This window comes from Prunus persica, chromosome G4, assembly GCF_000346465.2.
Source record: "Prunus persica cultivar Lovell chromosome G4, Prunus_persica_NCBIv2, whole genome shotgun sequence".
Taxonomy (NCBI): Eukaryota; Viridiplantae; Streptophyta; class Magnoliopsida; order Rosales; family Rosaceae; genus Prunus; species Prunus persica.
In genome coordinates, this window is record NC_034012.1 from 5,174,358 (window position 1) to 5,196,642 (window position 22,285).

The following is a 22,285-nucleotide window of genomic DNA, read 5'->3' on the forward strand; positions in this document are numbered from 1 at the left end:
TGAAAAGGAGAGCATTTATGGAGGGTAAATGGAAACCCAACAAGATTATATATTAGGGGTATACGGATCGATCATGTTGATTGACTGTGCAACTAATAAGACTTTTTTGGTTGCTTCTTTGAATCTATTTATTGTATAGCACTGAGTTGGAGAGAGAGAGAGAGAGAGAGAGAGAGAGAGAGAGATGGGGGCAATGTTACATCTTGTCAAGCATGTCAAATCAATATAAGAGCACTCATTTTCTGTCCACTGCTTTTTGTTGCCTTTGATTTAGAATCAATCAAACACACAACACAAAGGCCTTGTTTCTTTCTTTTCCTCCTCCCTCTTCACATTGTTTCCAGATTTAGCGCTGGGGCTTGTGCATGTGGGTCGCCAAGATTCTCAGCTCTGCAAATCCCTCATTTTGGTTTTTGGGTTGCTTTGCTTGCTTGCCCTTTTGAATGCTCCAACATATGCCAGCCACTGTATCATACACAGTAAATATATAGTCTATGCCAAAAGAGTCTCGTGTCCTCCTTTGCTTTTCAAACCCTGTAACCAAGCATCATGGTTTTAAGAAATTACCCGCACGGGTAATTATTCTTGCACTAAGGTTTTGTGCACTCATCACATCAGTCATAAGTTTTAAAATGATTTAAATAATGAAAAGTGAGCTTTAAAAAAAAAGTTTATATTTATATATATGGTAACATTAATTACTTTATATCCAATTCGATCTCTACGTATTGCTCAATTGGGAGAGAAATGAATGACAATGGACTGATAGACTGCATCTCTAACTGAGCAATTCAAGGTTTTCACTGAATCAGTCAATCTGTACTTTCGTGATCCATATATGTAAAAAAGTAACTTTGGTGTTACTTTTTGTGATGATAGTTGATAGTTTTATCACATCAATAGTAGAAAAAACTTACTTGTAACAAGAATAATATTGTAGAAAAGTTATTTTATGTATCATTGCGTTGTTGATCAGTAAAAAGTGTTACTCCCGTTGCATGAAAGTCTTTCATCATCAATAGACATGAAAAACTTAATTTTTTAACATTTTATATTGGTTATTTAAACCAGTTAAATTTTCTGTATTCTTTCTTCTTTTATACGGATAAATACTTGGATTTATAAACTTTAAATAGTATAGAGCTGCAAGTATAATTGTGGGATAAACTTTGTTTATTTGTTTAAACAAGTTGGATATTATTTTTAAGAATGCAAGCGATTCAAAATAATTATCTAAATAAACGAAATTTTAAAATTTCAACCATTTAAAATGTTTGATTTATTTCAAAATCTAACGCTGCCTGAAGAGAAGTCTTCACATCAGTTCACGGATCAAACGACAAAAATGGGGAGCAAAATGTCGCTCGTCAATGTCTTCATTATAGTCTCACTCTTCATTGTCGAGCTAGAAAAAATATTTTGTTTGTTGTGTTTGTTGGACAGTTGGACTTACCCGGTCGACAATTTTTAGACTTCATAATCAAACAATATTGCTTATTTATAATTCCAGCAAAACATTTCTTTACTTCAATTATAAAATTAAATTACCAGCTACCCTTTAATATAGTAATATTTGTCTCCACTTAGTATGTGGAGATCTTATGTTCGATTCACATGATAGAATGACGATGATGATATATATTTGTGATGAGTTCGATACTTAATTGTAGCTAGCCTCATTATTGTGAGTGTATTGGCTCGTTGTAAAAGTATTTTGTAAATATCATATCGTTTGTTAAAATATAAAATAAAGGGCTAACATCATTTTACCCCCCAAAGGTTTGAGGTCATTCTTGAAATGGGCCATGAAGTTTTAATTTTGTCAATTTACGCCATAAGGTTTTAAAATTCGACCAATTTAAACGTTCCATCAATTCGACCATTTGGTTTTCTGTTAAGTGTAAAGGTGGGTCCCCTTTCTCTCTCTCCTCTCTCACATGATAAATATTTTTTTTTATAAAAAATTGAAAAAAAAAACCTCTCTCCACCTCTTTTTCTCTCGTCCCTTCTCTCTCAACACTCAACTACCAAAAAATCAATTAAGATTTTTAATTAAAAAAAAAAAAAGAAAAAAAAACTTTGTTCTTCTATCTATATACATGACCACACACCACCTCTCTATCCCCCCTATCCTCATAGTCCATCACCGGCCACACACCCACCCCCATCCGACCCACCGTTCCCTCCACTCCCTTCTCCCTTATCCCTCATCCTGACCAAACCACACCCGCCCCCGCCCCCCAAATCCATATCCTGACCAAACCCCCATCCTCCTAACCCCTTTCTTCTTCATCCTGATTCCTCACTAAACCCCCTTTTCCCGACCTAAAAGATGGACCCTGCGTTTGTCACGTTATCATTTAACAGAAGACCAAACTATCAAATTGACAGAATGTGTAAATTGGTCGAATTTTAAAATGTTAGGGAGTAAATTGACAAAATTGAAACTTTGTGATCCATTTCAAAAATAACCCTAAACCTTGGGGGGCAAAGGATGTTAGCCCTAAAACAAAATATTAAGGGAGAAAATAATCATCTACATCCAGGCCCACACAAAGTAAGCTCAAGTATGGGCCCATATTTGAATTTTCAACATTGCGGATTTCCTATAAGTCTGCAAGCCCACTTCGTTTGTAAACCCTTTCATTTTCATTATGAGGTTGATAAGTTAAAATAAAACCTCTCTCTCTCTCTCTCTCTCTGATTGCTGCATTGGAATTGCATCAAGGCTTTCGCTTTTCTAAATTGAATCATTCAGAGTGTCATATCAAGAAGAATCGGCAATCGATTACAAGCAATTTGATGTATGTATATTGCGTTCCAGTGCTATGAACTTTTGATCAGCTCGCCTTAGATTTTGTCCAAAAAAAAAAAAAATCCTTTTAGGTGATTTTTTTCTGTATGTTGCTTGATGTGTTATATATAATTTGGTGGTTTTTATGTGATATTGATGGTTCAGGTGTGAGGGGTATTTTTTATGGCCTACTGTGATGGGCTGAAATTGTTGTTGGCGGCTGGCATTTGGTGTTCTGCGTATATCGCCGTTGCAGTTCTTGCTTCCTGTCGAATCTTTTACTTTGTCTGCGGATGCTCACTTTGATCAGGGTTTGTGGAGCTGCGATGGGTTGTTGATGATCAACTGGTTATTGGCCCACTAGAATGGTGATTCACAAATCACTGAATATTTGTGTTTTTTTTTTAATATAATTGCATTCATAACTGAATTAATGGCTATTTTTTAATGCAATGTTTTATTCTGATATATTCATCAAATGGTATTTGCCCAAAGACTGGTTGTCAGTCTAGTTCCATTTATTGTTGGTTATCTACCCCGTTCCTCTCCTTAAAGAGCAAGTAACCTACCTTCGATGCCCTAGTGTTTATGCATCTTCATTCAAACTGATAGTTTTAGGCTAGCAATTGTCCAGCTTGAGTTACTCCATGTTGATAGTTTCTTAGTGTGCAAAGCTAATTAAGATATTGATTGACTGGGGAGCACTGAAGCTGCTAAAACTCCCTCGTCGACTTGCCTTTTGATCTATTGTGCCACAGGATTCTCGACATTACTTTAGTTGGATTAGTTTCTTGACCTTCTGTTTGTTATAAGAGGAATGTGTGTAAGAGTTTTCTGAATCAGATGTGAGGAGTAGGAAGGGAAAACTAGGACGTCCTGCTTAGTGTGTGACTGCATTTACCGTGATACTAGGACGTCCTGCTCTGGTGAGTTCATATAGCCCTCACACATGCCTAGTGCCTGAGCAGTCAAGGTCAGGAACATTTTATCCTGATACCAGGCGGTCCTTTGAGGCAACACTTCTATGAAGCCAAAAATTTAATAGCTTTTTGTTTCGGCTTGAGCCCAGATATAACCGGTTGTATACAAGTTACAACTATGTGACCATTTTCTTCGCAAGACCTTTTACTCTTTGTCATCATGGGTGCTAGTCTTAGTTTATCTTATTTGAGGGTACAGGAGAATGTACCTGCTTCTATTCTTGTTTTGCATTTTGAGGTCATTTTATGCTGTGAAGAAACAGTATGGACTTTGAGTGGTAATCACATAAGATTAACTTTGTCTTGTTCACTTCTGCAGTGTACAGAACGTTTTGGTTCAAATTTGACAACGGCCTACACTATGGAGAATAGATTAGGGACTGTGATCCATAGGATGATGACTAGACCATTAAAGGTTGCTAGTGTGAGAATGTACAAATTTGTCACATTATATTGCAAAATCATTGGTGCACTTGGTGCAAATTGTTAAATGAAAATGAGTTCTGAACTTCTGAGTATTGGCCAAGCAAATCTGTCGATTTTTTTACTGGATACCTAATGAGCCATTCTTGATTAAAAGTTTGTGGGATTTGAAGGATTACAAGTTTGTATAATTCTGAACTTACATATTACAAGAAGCGTTGCAATACATGCAACATATCATTTCACTTCTGGTAATTTTAAGTATTAACCCAAACCTAAATCCTTTCCTATTTTTCACACCAAGCTCATTAACAGCCAAACTCAAAACTACACCAAAACACGTTGTCTGGCCAGATTGCTTTCTACGGAATGTATTATACGTTTCCGTATGAAGCTTACTGAGATGGTAAGCCAAAAATGTTCTGTTAAATCCTTCCCCTTCCACCGCCTTTCCCTCTTTACTTTTTGTTAAGAAGATGAGCAAGGTAACGAAGTTCCTCGAACGCATGCATCGTGTCTGCGTCGAATCCCCCTGCAAACTGCATATCAATCAGGAAACATATTCAATCTTCTACATATTCAAAAGGAATAAAACGCACACTTTGTTTTTACTATGTTTAGTTCTTATGTTACTAACCTGATGAATTCTGAAAGCAAATCTCACTCCCTGAAGCAGCATGTAATCCATAGCAGGATCTTTCTCCGCTGCCGCCTTTGACTGAAGTTCCATGGCCACCCTCTTCATGTACATCTTTGCCAACTTGACTGAGCCAAACTTTATCTGCAGGATTGGCGGTGAATCATATGTGATGCAAAGGCGTTGAGTATTTCATTTATAGACAAGACAACAACAAAAGTCTACCTTGCTTAAAATTCCATTGTCAAGCATCCAATCTGTGGGTATCTGAAACTCCTTGCAATGACGCATCAAGGGCTCCCTTGTCCGGAGAAGGTTATAAACAGTACGCTCCATCCTGCAAGAGGTAAGGAAACACTTGATAAGTTTGTAGTTACCACAGATTAATTACTAGCAAAAACACCAATGAAGGTTCTTACTTCTCAGACAATGCGACCATTTTCTTTAGGGCAATATCACAAGGCAGTCTTATATCTTCCTTGTATGAAGACACTTCAGACTCCAATTTCTTGAGATCTCTATAACCGAATGCTGCTTCTCGTAGTGTGTCGGCTTTCTTTTCTGGCCAATCAAAATGCTTTAGGACTGCCCTCTCATCCACCTTTTCAACAGAATGCCAGCATAATAGTAAAAATCAGCAAGATCAGACATATAATATTGAGCACTTTGCCTTGTTCATATTTGCTTAGCTTTCCCAGTGCCATTTGAAACACATCCACCATTATATTACAGTAGATCAAGTTATATTGCACACAAAGCTATGAAATGGTTTTCCCGGTCATGAAAGAGATCACACTTACAAGAAAGCAAAGTTCGTCATCGAGCCACTTCACAAAGGCCACAACATCGTCAATGTTTTGATAAACTGCGTTGTTCACCTCTCTGATCAACGAATTCACAAATTCTCCTTGAGTCTCAACATCTGCCTTTATCTGCAAAAGAAATGGTGATTACAATCAATAAGAATTTGCATTAGTCTACCAGAGACCCTACTCCCTCTCATTACTGAGAGACATGGGAGCATTAAATTTCTTTCCTCCATCTCTTGTCAGCAGTTGGATGGATAGATTTCAATCGCCAAAAAGGCTTGGAAGTTGCAAGCATTTGACAATGGAAAACTATAGCTTTAGTAGAAAATGAACTTGAAGCAGAAAAATACAACTGGCAAGCGAACGCTTACAGCAAGCAAATGTGATGATCGGTTCTCAATTTCTCCAATCATGCTACTACGAACATTTGCAACATCTGGGCCATCACAAACTCCTCCATTTGAAGAATCCTTCCTAGAATCTCTCTTCATGAGTGAATGATAAAACTCAACTACTTGTGGGGCTCTTTGTACCATTCCTGTGGTACTAGTCTTCATTGCAAACTTGGGAGGAGGTGGCGGGGGTGGTGGAGGCGGTGGCGGTGGAACTTGGGCAGAACCATCCACTTTGGTTCCACGAGAAATGGAACATGAAGGCCTTGGAGGGGGATTTGGAATTCTCAAGGCCCTTTTCTCCACATCTAATGAAGCTGGAATTTTGTTAATTTCATGACAATTTCCAAAGAATAAATCAAAATTTTCAGAAGCTACTGGCTCTGTATCCTTCTCCATTTCTTGAGCACACATAAAACCATCAGATTGCCTTCTCTTATTACTCTGCACCAACTCTTCTGCACAGCATTTAGATCCACTTATTGAGTGTCTTCTTCTAGGACTTCTACCTTCCTCTGAATCAACCCAACTTTTATCCAAGAGACCATCTGGGCATTCTAGGTTGGGCAGGTCCTCATCAGCAATAGGCCATTTCTTTAGCTTTTTTATTAGATTCAATCTCTTTACACTACCGTATTCTAAGTACTCGCTGCTTCTAGATGGCAATGCTCCAGCAGATTTACTACTCCTCTCAAACGAACCGGGGCTTAATGGCTTATCAGAATTTGTTGTGGAGCATGAATTGGAGTTCTGCAACTCATTTCGTAAACACGAATTCACCCACCTCAGGTAGGCTAGCTCCTCAACCTCATTCAACCTGCTCATTTGTAAACCTTCAACTTGTTTACACAAATCTTCATTTGTATGTCTTAGCGCAGATGCCTCAGCTTTGATCTTCTCAACAATGTCACTCTGATAATAACCAATACAAATTGCAGTAAGTAAACAAAGTAAACCAGGACAACTAACTCACATAATCCAGTAAAGCTAATGAAAATAGAAAAGAAAAAGAAAATCATCTAAAAGTTATACTACCAAGCTCAGCATAAAGCTTTAGGTACCCAATTTAAGTAATCAATCAGTAAAGTTGATATGATAGTACCTCAGAAGCCTTTGCTAGAGAAGCCAACTGGGATGTCACAGACGAAAGCTTGCAAGCAAGATTTCTCTTCTGAAGCTGTAGCTCCTTGTTCAGGCGCCTCAACTCCACAACCTCCATTTCCACACTCCCTGATGCTGATGCCACTGAACTTTCTTGTTCTTCTTTTTTCAATGTCACTCCTTCATTCCTGTCCAAAATCGATGTTAATGCCGATAATTGCTCAGAGAGGCTAGTTTTTTCTTCTTCCAGCAACTCAACTTTTCGAGCTAGACCATCAAGCTCAATCCTTTTCACCTCAAGCTCCCTCTCAAGGTCTAAAACTTTCGGGTTTCGCTTACACTCCGATAACTCAGCTTGCAACTGGAACTCTCTTTCCTTAGATTCTCGAAGTAAGTTTCTCAAATGATCAAGCTCAATAAATAAGTCCCTAGAGGACTGTCTCCGATGGGTGGGATGCATTTGAGGATGAACTTGATTACCATTGACTGAGCATGACAAGTCTCCAATGAGCGAACGCTTGACGCGTGGATGAGAAGGCACAAATGAATTCTTCTGGTTCGCCATATCAGAGCCCATTAGCGGCGGTTTCTTGTTTGTCACTATGGGTTGAACCTTGGTCTTCTTGTCTCCTGCAAGCCCTTTCACAATATGAGAACCCCATGAAGAAGCAGACCTTAACTTTGAAGCGTTGCTATTGCCCTTCACATTCTGGCACTTTGGTATCTGATTTTGGTCAGAAAACTTGATCGATCTTGCTCTGCTTTCTGATGGGTTCTCTTCTCTCATTGTGAAAAACCAAAATGATTATACAAAGGGCCTAGAAAATGGCACTCAACTGAAATAGGGGTGGTCCTAAATTCAACCAAAAGCTGAGGTTTCACAAACTGGCCTTAAATAACACTGAAAAACATATTGAACTGAGAGAGTGAGCTCATGATTTGAGCTGTGTTGTGCAATGAAATGGGATTTGAAAGTTCAAATATTTTTGTTGGGACTAAAAGGAAGGCTTAAAGCTTGAAATGGCGCTTGCTTATGGACTTGTAGTAGTAATGAAAGCTCCGATTCCAAGACCGGTTGGGAGCTATGCGGGTAAAGTGGCAGCTTTTCTTTATTGGCCAACTTTGAATTTTTGAAATTTGAATCTCTCCATTCTCCGTGAAGAGTGAAAGAATACGAGGGTGGGCGTGCAACGGTCGTATTCAGCGCCCGGGTCCCACACCCGAGGGTTGGGGATTTAAGTTGTAATTGCGTTTCCTACCAAAAATAAAAAATTGACTAATTTTATTTACACCAACAAAAACGCTTACTAATTTTATTAATGAAATTACGGTTTTATCTCTCACTAATTTTGTATATTTTTATTATTTTTATAATATTTTAAGAAATCCCTTGTTTAATAAAATAGAAGTTTTTAAAATTTTAAAATTTTAAATGCATGTAGCTTTTTTTTTTTCTGTCGAAAAGGGGCATGTAGCTTAAGTGGTTAACAACAAGTAGTTCTACATCCAAAGTATTATTATTATTTATTTTTTTTGGAGTAACAGAGGGGGCTAACGCCCAGGGAAACAAGAAAGTCAATTAAAGAAGACGAGGCCTGGAGTCTCCCCTTGTATCAGCAGCCAAGATGTCAGTAATGCAAGCTGGCACCCCATCAAAGATATGCAGACCTGGATTAAAATCAAAACTTTTAGCAGCCAAAGCATCAGCTGCACAGCTCTGTTCACGAAAAATGTGTCAAATTGAGTAATTCTAATCAGCACTCATTTTTAATTTGCAACAATTGATGATGCTGAACAAGGGGTGGGTAGAAATAGCGAGAGTATTAAGAAGAGTCACTGCAAACTTGGAATCACTTTCCACTTCCACAGTTCGAAACCTAGAATCCCAAGCTAGGGAAAGTCCCCAGAAAATATCCCACAATTCAGCCTCAAGGACAGAGCCAATACCCAAATTCACAGAATAGCCCTTAAGCCGAGCAACAATTGCATCTCCTAACACACATGCAGCGCCAATATGACTAGTAGTGTTATTCCGACTACCATCTGAGTTAATCTTACAGACTTCAAGATTGGGACTGTTCAAAGACAACTGAGTCAAAGTTTGATTAGAGGTTCCTGTAATTGGTTTGTTGGCCGAATACCACTCTTCAGTATACTGGAAGATAATTTGTCTTGGTTCGACATAGATAGTGTTTGAATCCTCTACACCTAATATCGCTTGTATTAAAATAAAATAAAAGGAGTCGTGTTTCGATATATTGGGCCCGATTGAATCATCCGAACACATAATACGGGCCCAATTTAAAGAACAACACGGTATGGGCCTCAACTCATACAGTTATTGGTCCTAAACCTGCCCCAGTAGTAAGCTATTACACCTCCAAGTCCAACAGTTATTCGTTGATTTTCATTCCCGGGTTTTCAATCGATATCTCGAGCGACAATCAGTTTCTTCTTCAGAGCATAATCAGTTTGTCTCTTCTCCAGCTATTAGGGTCCTCCTGCTCTGAGGAGAACAGAGTCCGTGGCTGTCTGTCTGCTTTCACGGTAGCCATTTCCTCTTTGAGCTGCTCTGCTACTTAAACTTGAAGTTCGTTGTTCGTTCGCTGTATGCTTTCTCTTTTATGTATTTCTGTAATTGTTTCGCTTCATAGCTCAACATGGCCTAGGAAAGTTTGAAATCATGTTACTTGGGTTCGTTGGATAAATTGAAAATGGTGGGAATGATTATGACAAATGCTCAACTGGGCGTCTCCAATTTTCAAAGAAATGATATTTTCGTTGCGAATTGTAGCTCAAAGCCAGGTCCTTTATCTGGGTTTTCGCTTTTTCGGAGACCCATCTTCTGTGTTGGCTTATATGAGAAGAATGTGAAGAAGAATCGGGGTTTTGGTATTAAAATTCCGAATCGAAGAACAGTTATTAGTGCTGTGTCGAAGGAAGGGTCTGATAACAGGTCGGTTGGTGGTGAAATTCTAGAGAAAGAGTTTGAATTTAAGCCATCATTTGATCAGTACTTGAAGGTTATGGGGACTGTTAGACTTAGAAGTGATAGAGATAAGCAGGACAGCTCAAAAGAGCAGAATCCAAAGCATAATTTGAGGAGTAGAGGTGTTTCCAGGAGTCTGGTGTCTGAGGGTAATGAAGAGCATGTAAAATTGGGGGAGTCTGAAGAGCATTCTAATCAAGAGAAGGCGTCAAAAGCTGCAAAGCAAAATGAGGCACTTGGAAATAGAAACGGAATTATGGGAAAAAGCAAAAGGCAAGGAGTTAAAGGATTTAAGGATGAATATGATAGCAGACAGAGCAACAGGGATGAAAAGGAAAAGAAGAAGATAAGGGGAGAGGCAAGAGATGGAAGGTCAAAATATTCGGGTAGGCTAGAACCAGAGTTGAACTTCAGAGGTAAAAGTACAATGGCACGAAATGTGAAAGATGACCTAAGAGTTTACAAGTCAACAGATAAATCCTTCGACAGAGGGAAAGTTGGTGTTAAAATTCAAGGTGGACTTGAGAGGAACCACATCAATGCTGAGAATGCCACTGATAGAGGTTTTTCTCGTAGAAGTGAGAAGTTAACTAAGAGTGGTAGGGATTTCCCCAAAAAAAATTATGACAATAGCATGGAGGTGGAAAGAGCTGCATTTAAGAATTTTGATGAATTCGGTGATATTATGGACAAGCCACGAGTTTCACAAATGGAAATGGAGGAGAGGATCCAGAAGCTAGCAAAATGGTATGTACTCTATGTCTTTTTCCTTTTCTTATATTGGAAGTATTAATTTCTTGATCGATGGCATTAGCTTTACCTTGTTGATGACAATTTACTGCTACTCTTTTTCTTTTTTCAAACAAAGATGACATTCACTTCAATTGACCTAATGGTTTAGATGTTTTTATTATGTTCTTCTGTTCGGCTATATTAATATTACCAGTTTCTTTGGTATAGAGCAGCTTGCAAGTGAAGCTGAGTTTGGCTTTATTTAGCCATATGTATTATGTTACACAAGTTGTCTGTAGTTTCTTTCTTCATCAGTCCACTCAGTAAAAATAACTAAAGACTGTCGCCAGTCCGGAGTTTATGCAACATGGAAGTCATGGATTCTACACTTTACTTCTGTACTTAATTCCTACATAAATTGTTTAAGGGGAAAATATACCCATTAACGAATCTGGGTTGCAGAATGGTCATTGTGAGTTGATACAGCATTCTTTCCTGTTAGAACTACTTAGGGAGGTCGTGCTTTGGCATCTTCATAAGCAATTTTGCTTGTCATGTCCTGGATTTTTCTCTATTTTCCTTTGTCTAATTTACCAAACTTAATATCTCATGTCAAGTGTTTTGTAGTTAGGGTTTCTCATTATCTCATTAATGTTTATTTTAACAGGCTGAATGGTGCAGACATTGACATGCCTGAGTGGATGTTTTCAAAGATGATGCGAAGTGCACAAATCAGATTCACAGATCATTCAATATTGAGAGTTATCCAGCTATTGGGAAAACTAGGAAACTGGAGACGGGTGTTACAAGTCATTGAGTGGCTTCAAATGCGTGAGCGTTTCAAATCCCACAAGCTCAGGTATTCTTGCGTACAAAAAGATTAGAGCATTAAATATAAAGATTGGCATGCACTCCTGCTTAATAAAGTATGGAATTTTCATGAGCTTTAGACTCCCTTTCAACATTTCAACATTTAGATTCATTCTTCTGTGTCAATTTTTGCGGGCTTGAATTTTAGTGCTGCAACCCAGTTTCTTCAGGAGAAAAAAAAAAAGAAAAAAGCCACAATTAGAGGATGGAACTTTAAGGACTAAATTCTAGGTATCACCAATACTATTTCTGAATCCTGTACAGATCATCTGTCATTTATGGTGACTTCTTTTTCACTTAGTGCATGTCTTGGTAATATCTCCTAGGGATAATGGAATACTTCTTGAAGAATAATTCCATTGCATTATAATCTATGCTGCTTGGGATTGTACTTCTTGTAATGCAAGGTAGAAATCAAGTGGTGTGTGTATTTCTTGTTAGTTGTCATTAATCATTGTATTTGAGAGTAATTTGAAGCGTTTTCCCTTTTAAAATTCAGATACATATACACAACTGCACTTGATGTACTTGGAAAGGCAAGGAGACCTGTGGAGGCACTTAATGTATTTCATGCAATGCTGGTAATTCACCAAAATTGGTTATTATCTACAGTATGCTTTTTGCTCATGAAAGACATTTATAGTAAAAGGGAGAAAGAGTACTTTCACCAACCAATATTATATTTACTTATTCTTTTCTCTCCAGCAAGAAATGTCCTCATATCCTGACTTGGTAGCTTATCATTCTATTGCCGTAACTCTTGGACAAGCGGGACATATGAGGGAACTTTTTGATGTGATTGATACTATGAGATCTCCTCCCAAGAAGAAGTTCAAAACAGGGGCACTTGGGAAGTGGGACCCTCGGTTGGAACCAGATATTGTTGTCTTCCATGCGGTAAGTAGTACTTGGTGATAATATATGTTCGGAAGATTACGATTTATAACTATTTCATTGCTTTGTGATTTCAGAACCCAAGTGACTATTAGTTGGCTGACACATTCAAATCTTAAGTCTCTCTTCGAAGCCTTTTCTAGATTTGTGATCAGAATGATTGAATAGTTGTCATTTGTAGAATACTAAAATAATTTTTTTTGATGTGTTGGACATGTCAGGTTGTGACACTTGTGTCAACCAGTGTGCTGCACAGCCTACAATCAGTTGGACCCTTAAAATAGTTCCCGTTAAAGTTCTTAAACAGTACATAATTGTAGAGTTTTTGTGCACATTAGTTTAGAAACGCATACATGGTTTTTCCCATTCATTGCATCTTCACCCTTCGTATGACACCTATTAAGCTAAAAAGGATGTCTTTTAACTTCATCCTTTTTAATTTCATATTGCTAATAGAAGAGGTTCCTCTGAATGATTTAAATTCTTTGAAGAGCTTGGTAGTCGTAAAAATTAGTGCAGTTCTGTATACATTGGTATAATATTTTGTATGTATGTGCAGGTATTAAATGCTTGTGTCCAGCGCAAACAATGGGAAGGAGCATTTTGGGTTTTGCAGCAGTTACAGCAACAAGGCCTACAGCCTGCGGCTACAACATATGGACTTGTCATGGAGGTATGAGTTACCTCTAGTTTCTTTCTTGTACCAGGCTGCTAGATTACCCTGAATATCTATTTCGCGTTATGCACACCGGACAATGTTTTCACTGAATCAGGTGATGTTAGCATGTGGCAAGTACAACTTGGTTCACGAATTTTTCAAGAAAGTGCAGAAATCTTCTATACCAAATGCTTTAACTTTCAGAGGTATTCGATGGGATTTTTCAGGAGTACTGTCTTACTTTGTATTTTGTTATAGAGGGATAAATATTGATGGTTCCTTATGAATACAGTTATTGTGAACACTCTTTGGAGAGAAGGTAAAGTAGGTGAAGCTGTATTGGTTGTTCAGAACATGGAAAGACGAGGAATAGTAGGTTCTGCAGCTCTTTATTATGACTTTGCTCGATGTCTTTGTAGTGCTGGACGGTGCCAAGAAGCACTGATGCAGGTAATTTGAAATGTGTCTGTTTCATTATATCAGTGAAAATTGGGTTATTGTTTTGCCTTCTTTTTTTTTCTTTTTTTTTGCCTTGGCACTTCAGCATGCATTATACTGATATGATGTTCCAAGAATTGATTTGCAACATGCTGCAAGGCTGATTTTTGTCAATCATAAAAGAATTCGAGTCCAATAAATGAGTCATATAGTGATTTTACCTTTTCATGTTAATTTATCAATTAGCGAGGGAAAGGCCAGGAAGTCATCACCCTTCCCCCAACTACTGTAATATTATTCTTTTTTTTTTTTAATTCTAAAATTATACAGATCTGATGTAAAGGAGAAGATGCATGTTGTCCAGCATGTTGTATAAAGCCAATGCTATGATGTGCTGATAATTATTTTCCCTGTATTCTTAATATTTTGTGTATTTGTGTAAGTATGCTTACATTAATTGGATGTGGTTCAGCTATGACCTACCTGGTAGTATACATAATATGTTCTCATAATTGATCCATAGTTAACAGTTGGATCACTTATTGTGTCATTCTTTCTTGTAACAGATTGAGAAGATATGTAAGGTTGCAAATAAGCCTCTAGTAGTGACTTACACTGGTTTAATTCAAGCTTGTTTGGACGCTGGAAGCATTAAAAATGGGGCATATGTTTTCAAACAAATGGAGAACTTTTGCTCCCCAAATCTTGTTACTTGCAACACAATGCTGAAAGGTTATTTGGACCATGGGATGTTTGAAGAAGCAAAAGAGCTGTTCCTGAAGATGTTAGATAATGGGAATAATATCAGCAGCAAATCTGACTGTAAGGCTCGGGTGAAACCAGATAGCTACACGTTCAACACTTTGTTAGATGCCTGCATCACAGAAAAGAGGTGGGACGATTTCGAATTTGTTTACAAAATGATGCTACACCATGGGTATCACTTCAATGCTAAACGCCATCTTCGGATGATATTGGATGCTTGCGAAGCTGGAAAGGTATCATTTATTTTCTTAATATTTTCTCTTTCACCTCCTGGGATATGGCCAGCACTTGTTTCGAAATGTGTAGGAAGTGAATGTTTACATTAATATTATCATATATAAAACTTCTTGGGTGATGCATGGTTGTAGTTTTTGGGTTAACTTTTCTCTTTACCCCAATAACCCAGAATAAGGGATTTACAATTATAATTTATTCACAAATGGGATCCATTCATGATTTTCAGGGTGAGCTACTGGACATAACTTGGACGCACTTGACGGAGGCAGGCCGGAGTCCACCTCCTCCTCTCATCAAGGAAAGGTTTTGCACAAAGCTAGAGAAAGATGACTATGCTGCTGCTCTCACCTGTATTACGGATCCAAATCTCAGTGAGCTGCAGACATTCTTCTCAAAGAATGCATGGTTGAAGTTGTTCAAGGAAAATGCAGAAAAGTTTCAGAAAGACACTTTTGTACGGTTAGTTCATGAGGGTAGCATTCTTATCAACAGAACTGATAGGTCGAACCCTGTTTTTCAAAATCTTATGGCGGCTTGTGGAGAACTTGATAGAACCTGTTTAGTGGGAGTTGATTTTAAACAAAGTGAAACTGTATGTACAACTCATACTGAACCAGCTATGAATTCTTTGATGAATAGTATTCATATTTAAATTAATCTTCTTTTTCGTTCTGATAAAAACGTTTCCTATCTTGTGAAGCAATCCCAAGTTGCCGACCTATCACAGTAATAATATCCAGAATGTCCATTGCATGAAATCAAAATATAGGAATTGGAGATTTGAATGGAGGTATATGAAAAGAAGAATTTGAATTTGTCAACAAAGCTAAATTTGTCAACAATTTAGCATTATAATGTCATCTAAATCTATACATTTGGGCAAAGAACCCACTACACTTTAAAGCAAATGCTCCCTCAAGAAAGATCCTAGATTCGAGTCCTAGCATCCATGTAGTGTATATAAATTTAATATGCTATCACCTCTCTCAATAGAAATACATTTGGTCATTTGGAATTACTTACCCACATGAACCATAGAGACCTCAGGTCTACAATCAATCTAATACGACAATAACTTCAAATAAATTTCACGTTTTCTGTATGAACCTTGCTTGTTAACATATTCCATGGAACTAAACTGGCAACCTCACAACACACTCGTTGAGTTGGACCTAAACTGATACTATTTAGGTCAAAAGTATTCATCTCACCAACTCTAAGATGTGAATTTGAGTAACGTTTTAAATTGTAATTATATAAAGCCTTGAAATTATTGAACACTTGGGCATAAAGGATCTACCAAACAAAATTTCTGCCAAATGAACCCACCAGTGTCGGATAAAAACTAGTACATAAAGTAAACAGTACCAAAATATCAAATTCAGAAAAAGGAAAAATGGTAATGTTGAGCACTCTTAAAAGATTTGGCGGTCCAAAAACAGAACATATAAATATAAAATTGGTCTTAAGCCTTGTCAGCCTTGGAGGCAGTGGCAGCAGCTTGTCCTCTAAGTCTTCCTGTTCTCCTTGCAGCAATGAGACCAACCTTCTGGCCAGGAGGAGCATCACGTCTGACTGTACTTGCATGTCCAATATGCTGGTGGTTACCTCCTCCGTGAGGATGCTCAACTGGGTTCATAGCCACACCACGAACCTTTGGCCAGCAGTTCCTCTTCACTCTGAATTTGTGGTACGCATTACCAGCCTTGAGCATTGGCTTTTCAGTCCTACCACCGCCAGCAACTTGCCCAATCATTGCCCTGCAGCCACTTGGCACAATCTTCTTCGCACCAGAAGGAAGCTTGATCCTGTTAAGAACATGTAAACAGCCATAATCAGTTAGTCCCTCACCAAATAAATATAAAACAACGTAGCAAGCAAATTACAAATACCATCTTTGGACAAACACAATCAACATAAAACCTTACAATCATCAATGTTATACCATTTCAAGTAAAAGACGTTGTGAAAGAAAACAGAGAAGTTAATGACAAGCTAAAAAGTACATTCAGTAACAGATGTCAAAACACGAATGATCACATTGGACAATCTTCTTATTTCTTATTGACAAGCACTTTCTCCCCCTCTAATTTTCCTTATTTCAACAATCTTCTGAACAATAAGATAAATCAATCATAATCTCTATCAGAAAAAGCACATTGATTCATTGATTCATCTAAAATGAAACGTTGAGACCCAATCCATCTAAAATTCAAAATCCGATCTTACTACTACATTGATTCATATCCACACCACTATGACTAGCCACCACAAGCAAAATTCAAAATGCCACCCAAATCAATAAAATCCAAGAAACAAAACAGCAGCTACTGTCCCTTAATCTCGGACTGAGTCTGAATATACCCAAGTGGGATTTCCAAAAAAAATGTCATCTTTCATGCTTCATTATTGAAAAACAAGCTATATTTCATCAAAGTAGATATAATTACACTTCCGCAATACCAAAGAAATTTATCAAAAGAAAACAAAATGATTGAATAGAGAGATACCTGGAGGTATCGTTATCAGGGTTGTGGCTGATAACAACAGCGTAGTCACCAGAAGCCCTAGCAAGGGTTCCACGGTCACCAACATGGTGCTCGACGTTGCAGACTACAGCTCCTTCTGGGATCGATCTGAGAGGCAAAACATTTCCGACGACCAGATTGGCCTTCTTCCCACAGTAGATGAACTGGCCAGTGTAGATACCCTCAGCGGCGACGAAGAGCTCGTTCTGCTTCTTGTATCGGAAAGGATGGCGGAAGCTGACTCGGGCGAGCGGGGCACCACGACCCGGGTCGTGGATAATCTCAGTGACGACGCCCTTGAGGTAGCCGTTGCGCTCGCCGAAGTCGAGGCTCCGGAACCGGGCAGGACCCTTGCGGTGGTGAGTGTGGGACTTGAAGACGGACCCGGCACCCTTACGCTGAGCTCTGATGACTCTTCCCATGGCTTCCCGCTGAGATGTCTCTGTGCTCTGCTAGCGGCCACGAAATGAAGTTCCGCAAACCCTAGAATTGCAAATTTATAGCATTTGAGATCAGCCTCCAAAACTATCTAAAACCCTAAAAGATAAATGACATACAATTGGCCCAAAATGTTAGTGTTTGGATCGATAACAAATTGGGCCTAGTTTTGAAATTTTGGAACCCTAATGCTTAAGAGGTAAAATGGGAATATTTAAATTAGCCCAAAGAGCAACTTTGTGTTTACTTTAAGGCCCAGCAATTTTGTGTACACATGAACAAACATGGGCACAATTTTATGATATGGATAAACAAACATATCATTCAAAAATAAAATATATTTTCCGCTATTGTTTATTTTGATGTGAGATTTCTAACGTTAAGACTATAACATATATCCCTACATTTTGCAGTGAATGTCAGTTTTTACCTACCCTTTGTTGGGGAAAATAATTTTCCTGCGATGGTGGTGACAACTCCATCATTAAAGGATGCCACTCTTTCTCAAAATCTTTTGTTCTTTTCAAGATGTGACTCACGAGGAGCGGCAATATTGGAGAAAGGGGAAAATTTTGTATACATTTGTTAGAAATTATTTATGTTATTTGTTAGTTGTTTTTTTTTGTATCAGGGTCAGTTATTTTGTACGTGTTATTTAAGCTGTGTTTCAGTCAATGAGAATTTACTTCAGTTCAACAAAAAGATTATCAACAACATTGGTTTCATGTGGCATTCACATAATATATAGTAAGTGTGAAATAACTGTTTTATGAAACCGACATATTGTATATTGTTTCACTTGTTATTCACATAATATGATAACTGTGAGATAACTGTTTTATGAAACGAGCATCTTGTAACGTGTCATTCTCATAATATAGTAAGTGTGAGATAACCATTTTAATGAAACGGGTGTAAGCAAGTTTTTCTCCGAGAGATGAGGCTTGTTGAAAACTTGAGATCAATGTGAATGTGGGATCTAATCTTTAGCCTGAGTCACCTCCCAAGCTAACCATGAAAATGAAAATGAGAGGGATAAAGAATGATATGGAAAAGGCCCCAACCCAACGACAAAGTGATCTTTTAACTTTGTAATTTGTATTCATAGCCGACCTGAGCCGAAGAAGAAAGAGCCTAACTTGACTCAACTTTTGAGTGCCAGATGGCCTTCCTCTGTGGAAAAAGGTAGGCAGGCATCATCCATGCAGACAAAGTCTATGGGTCCAAAGAAAACTCAATAATGCATACCAAATTTATGTTGACTATTGTACTAGCTAGTTGCCGAATTTATATAATTAATTTCAGTCTGCATTATATTCATTATTAGATGGATATATACATTGACTTAAATCTCCTTAATTCTCACGCTTTATTATGAATTTAAATATTTAATCTATATCATTAAAAAAAAATATAATTAATCTCTAATGGGCTTTAAATATATATTATATAATCTACTACAATAATAGCATAAATTAGATGATATGTATATTAATATTCACTCACAAAGTTGACATCAAAAGAAAAACAAAAAACCTCACAAACTTTTTCATAACCTTATAATTATACATTATTTTGGAAAACTAACAGATAAACTTACTTTTTTAAGTATCAATGGGCACCAACTCATTTAATTAATGCCTATAATAGCAAAAAAAAAATTGTATGAAACGAAGATGATATTATTTTGTTATTCACAATCAATAATAGAATATCACATAAAAACGTTATCACACGTGACATATCGTGGTTGATCGAAAATAACAAAATAATGTTATTTTCTTTTCACACAAGTGACTCTCCTATAATAGGAAAGATACCGAAGATAAATATCTGTAAAACATTGGTGGCCCTAGCTGTCAGATCTTCTTTATATGGTTGTTTGTTTCGAATTCAACACCATGCCACGCTTTGAACTTCCAACTTCAGTCTTAGAATTAAACCTAATAAAAGTACAATTTTCCATTTCATGCATTTTTTTAGTTTGTTCTAATTTCGAAATGGGTACATTTTCTTTGTTAATAAAGAAACAACATCCACAAGCAAAGCAACAACTAGGAGATAATTCTTTGCCATGTATACAGGTAAACACTTTAGATCCTCATCAATCACGCCAAAATTTGTTAAAGTGCACTAAACTAAGTCCAACCCTAGGGTCACTCATCATTGCATTAGGGGCTGCCTAACCAACTTGACATTTTCCAATTAGGGCAATGTATGTTGCATACAAAATATATATCTATATATAGTTTTTTATTTTTTATTTTTAAACCAGTAAAGTGTTAGTTGAATTAACCCAGACCTTCGGTGTACTATTCCAAATAGTCCTGTGTTCGTATTATTGAAATACAAGACATGAGCACTACCCGGATGATTTCATTTGATGAATCCCATAATTGAAGACCTTAAAATATAATGTTACTCAATTGGCCTGCATGGTAGGTATATCATGGTCCATGTACTCCATGGAATGGAAGCAAAATGCACGGCTGTTATTTGTTCATGCAACAGCAGCCGCCCTGGTTAGGTTTTCCCCAGTACTAACCATACATTTATTTTTATGTCATTTCAACCGTAAAGCCGTCCTCATGAATTTGATTGAAAGTTAGATGAATCTCTCTCCACTCCACCCCCTTTCTCATTAGTTTAGACTTCTATTTTAGCATCCCATTTTGGACGGCTTGCTGCATGTCTTTCACAGCTTTTGACTCGTCATGCACGATGGCTTTGGCTTCGACTGACTCAACTCTGGTTTTAATTCCTTTGGTTGTAGACGTGGAAAAGTGGTAAATCTTTGCTCATTGGTCTTTAGCTTTTTAATCTGACCTTTTGCTTATATTACACATTTTAACTAATTAAAGTTTGTTCTATTCTTCTGATTAAAGAAAAAACAAACTTATAACATCTTTAATGACAAAACACTTATCTTATACTTAAAAAATTCATAATTAGAGATGGAGATTCAAAATAATTCTCTCTTGTTCAAAGTCACACGTACTCGACAATTCTATCTCAATAAAAGCACAATTCAACCCGAAAATTATACCATACGATCTACTAATTAATTGAATAGAGTCACCACTAATTAAGCCGGACTCACGGCCTCACACATTAGATATAAACTACTTCCTTACTATTTGATGGGTGTTCAAGTTTCCAAAATCAGGTCAATGAACGTTTGATAATATAGTCTTCTGTAATGTGATTAAAGTGACAACATATGAGATTTGCTTCACTTTGCGTTGGATTTCCATGCTGTTTACAGAGGGTTTTTACTTTTAAAACAATAAAGAAAAGAAAAAGGCCACATCCACATGCTCATGTGTGTGTATGTGTGTGTATACATATATATGGAGAGAGAGAGAGATTACATAATTTAAGTAATCACAAATTGAGATTAAGAATGATATGTAAATGTGAAGCAACCTTTTTCTGCAAATGTGAAGCAATCTCGAATGTGATTAATAAGTAATTCCTAAGCCAACCTGAGCGGTGGATACAGAGTTTGCAGACCAGAAGTAAACATCAACTTCGGACCAAAATTATAAGGGCACCAAACAACATCACCAATAATATATATACCCCACAAAGCTGCTTTATATGGTACCAAAAGTTAATCTTTTTTTTTTTCTTTTTCCGTAATTAGATGAGCGAAACAATGTGATTAAGTATGATAAATACTGTCGGCAAGTTGCAGTAATCAAGCTCAGAGTGTGCTTCCATCATTCATTCATGGGGAGCGCCACATACAATATTTTGTAGCAACCCGTGAGAGATTATGGCCCACCATCATCACTCTGTGAATCTCTAGAGAGAGATACAGGGTTTGGTATGCCAGTTATAATTATAGAGAGGCAGGCAGGGTCACCTTTAAGGAATATTCAAAACAGAAGGCCCCAGAAATTAAAATTTCATGAATGATGTGTTTCAAAATGATAGGGTTGATATTTATGGGGGGTTTACTTTCTCTCAGGACATGCAAGGTTGAGGGAATTAATTCTACATATTTTTCTTCAGTTAATTACTATATATGAAGTAATTAATTAATTAAGCTTAAGGGAATATTAAGGAATATAAAGATCTTCAATAATAAACACGACTATCGAGGCAAAACATGGAGTATTTGAATAAATTAAAAAAACTTATATGGAATGTATATGCAGGGAAGGGAAGTTGAGAGAGTACTTGATTTGATGATATTTTTTTCCAGTTCAAATACAAGTGTGACAGACATATAAAGTTGCACTCACTTACATTTCCACATGCTCGCATGTGCATCAGTGCTAACAAAATTCGTTCATATTTAAACTAATATTTTTGGTCTAATTCTTCATGTTGCAATTCTCATTTTCAAGTTTTGATGTGGTTCCGTCAAGCTTTATAATTCTGAATAAGATTAGTTATTCATTCTAATGTTGATTGCAGAAAGATGTATTTTTATTTTCATAAAAACTCGAGCGTTTAGAAACATAAAAGTTATCGTGTGTTACAAAATGACGGACAAAAATTCAAATGTCGTTCTAAACATCACTTCATCGATCCTATCATCCTAGAGAGGACTCCACACACACAGGGTAATAGGCAACAATCAACTTTCTAA

The 22,285-nt window shown here is 37.2% G+C and overlaps 3 protein-coding genes and 1 long non-coding RNA gene across 5 annotated transcripts; 2 read left to right on the forward strand and 2 right to left on the reverse strand.

Annotated features, from left to right (window-relative positions):
* Nucleotides 2,634-4,292, forward strand: LOC109948967. Of its 2 annotated transcripts, XR_002271452.1 has the most exons (3): nucleotides 2,635-2,804; nucleotides 2,960-3,162; nucleotides 4,094-4,292. It is a non-coding gene; the product is annotated as an uncharacterized LOC109948967 (long non-coding RNA). The 2 variants fall into 2 exon arrangements; XR_002271451.1 differs by lacking the exon at nucleotides 4,094-4,292 and having other exon boundaries at nucleotides 2,634-2,804; nucleotides 2,960-3,311.
* On the reverse strand, nucleotides 4,314-8,252 carry LOC18778669 (protein CHUP1, chloroplastic). Its single transcript, XM_007213583.2, has 7 exons — nucleotides 7,138-8,252; nucleotides 6,015-6,947; nucleotides 5,635-5,766; nucleotides 5,254-5,435; nucleotides 5,060-5,171; nucleotides 4,835-4,978; nucleotides 4,314-4,736 (listed from the first exon to the last, which is right to left on the reverse strand). The coding sequence occupies exons 1-7, from the start codon at nucleotides 7,921-7,923 to the stop codon at nucleotides 4,656-4,658; spliced, it is 2,370 nt and encodes a 789-aa protein (XP_007213645.1). The 5' UTR covers nucleotides 7,924-8,252; the 3' UTR covers nucleotides 4,314-4,655.
* Nucleotides 9,542-15,400, forward strand: LOC18780032 (pentatricopeptide repeat-containing protein At1g30610, chloroplastic). Its single transcript, XM_020562617.1, has 9 exons — nucleotides 9,542-10,872; nucleotides 11,525-11,716; nucleotides 12,227-12,308; nucleotides 12,433-12,624; nucleotides 13,181-13,294; nucleotides 13,395-13,485; nucleotides 13,572-13,729; nucleotides 14,284-14,715; nucleotides 14,946-15,400. The coding sequence occupies exons 1-9, from the start codon at nucleotides 9,851-9,853 to the stop codon at nucleotides 15,369-15,371; spliced, it is 2,709 nt and encodes a 902-aa protein (XP_020418206.1). The 5' UTR covers nucleotides 9,542-9,850; the 3' UTR covers nucleotides 15,372-15,400.
* LOC18779553 (60S ribosomal protein L8-3) lies at nucleotides 15,964-17,773 on the reverse strand. The gene is made up of 2 exons (XM_007213770.2): nucleotides 17,230-17,773; nucleotides 15,964-16,527 (listed from the first exon to the last, which is right to left on the reverse strand). Exons 1-2 carry the CDS (start codon nucleotides 17,667-17,669, stop codon nucleotides 16,185-16,187), a joined length of 783 nt encoding a protein of 260 aa, XP_007213832.1. The 5' UTR covers nucleotides 17,670-17,773; the 3' UTR covers nucleotides 15,964-16,184.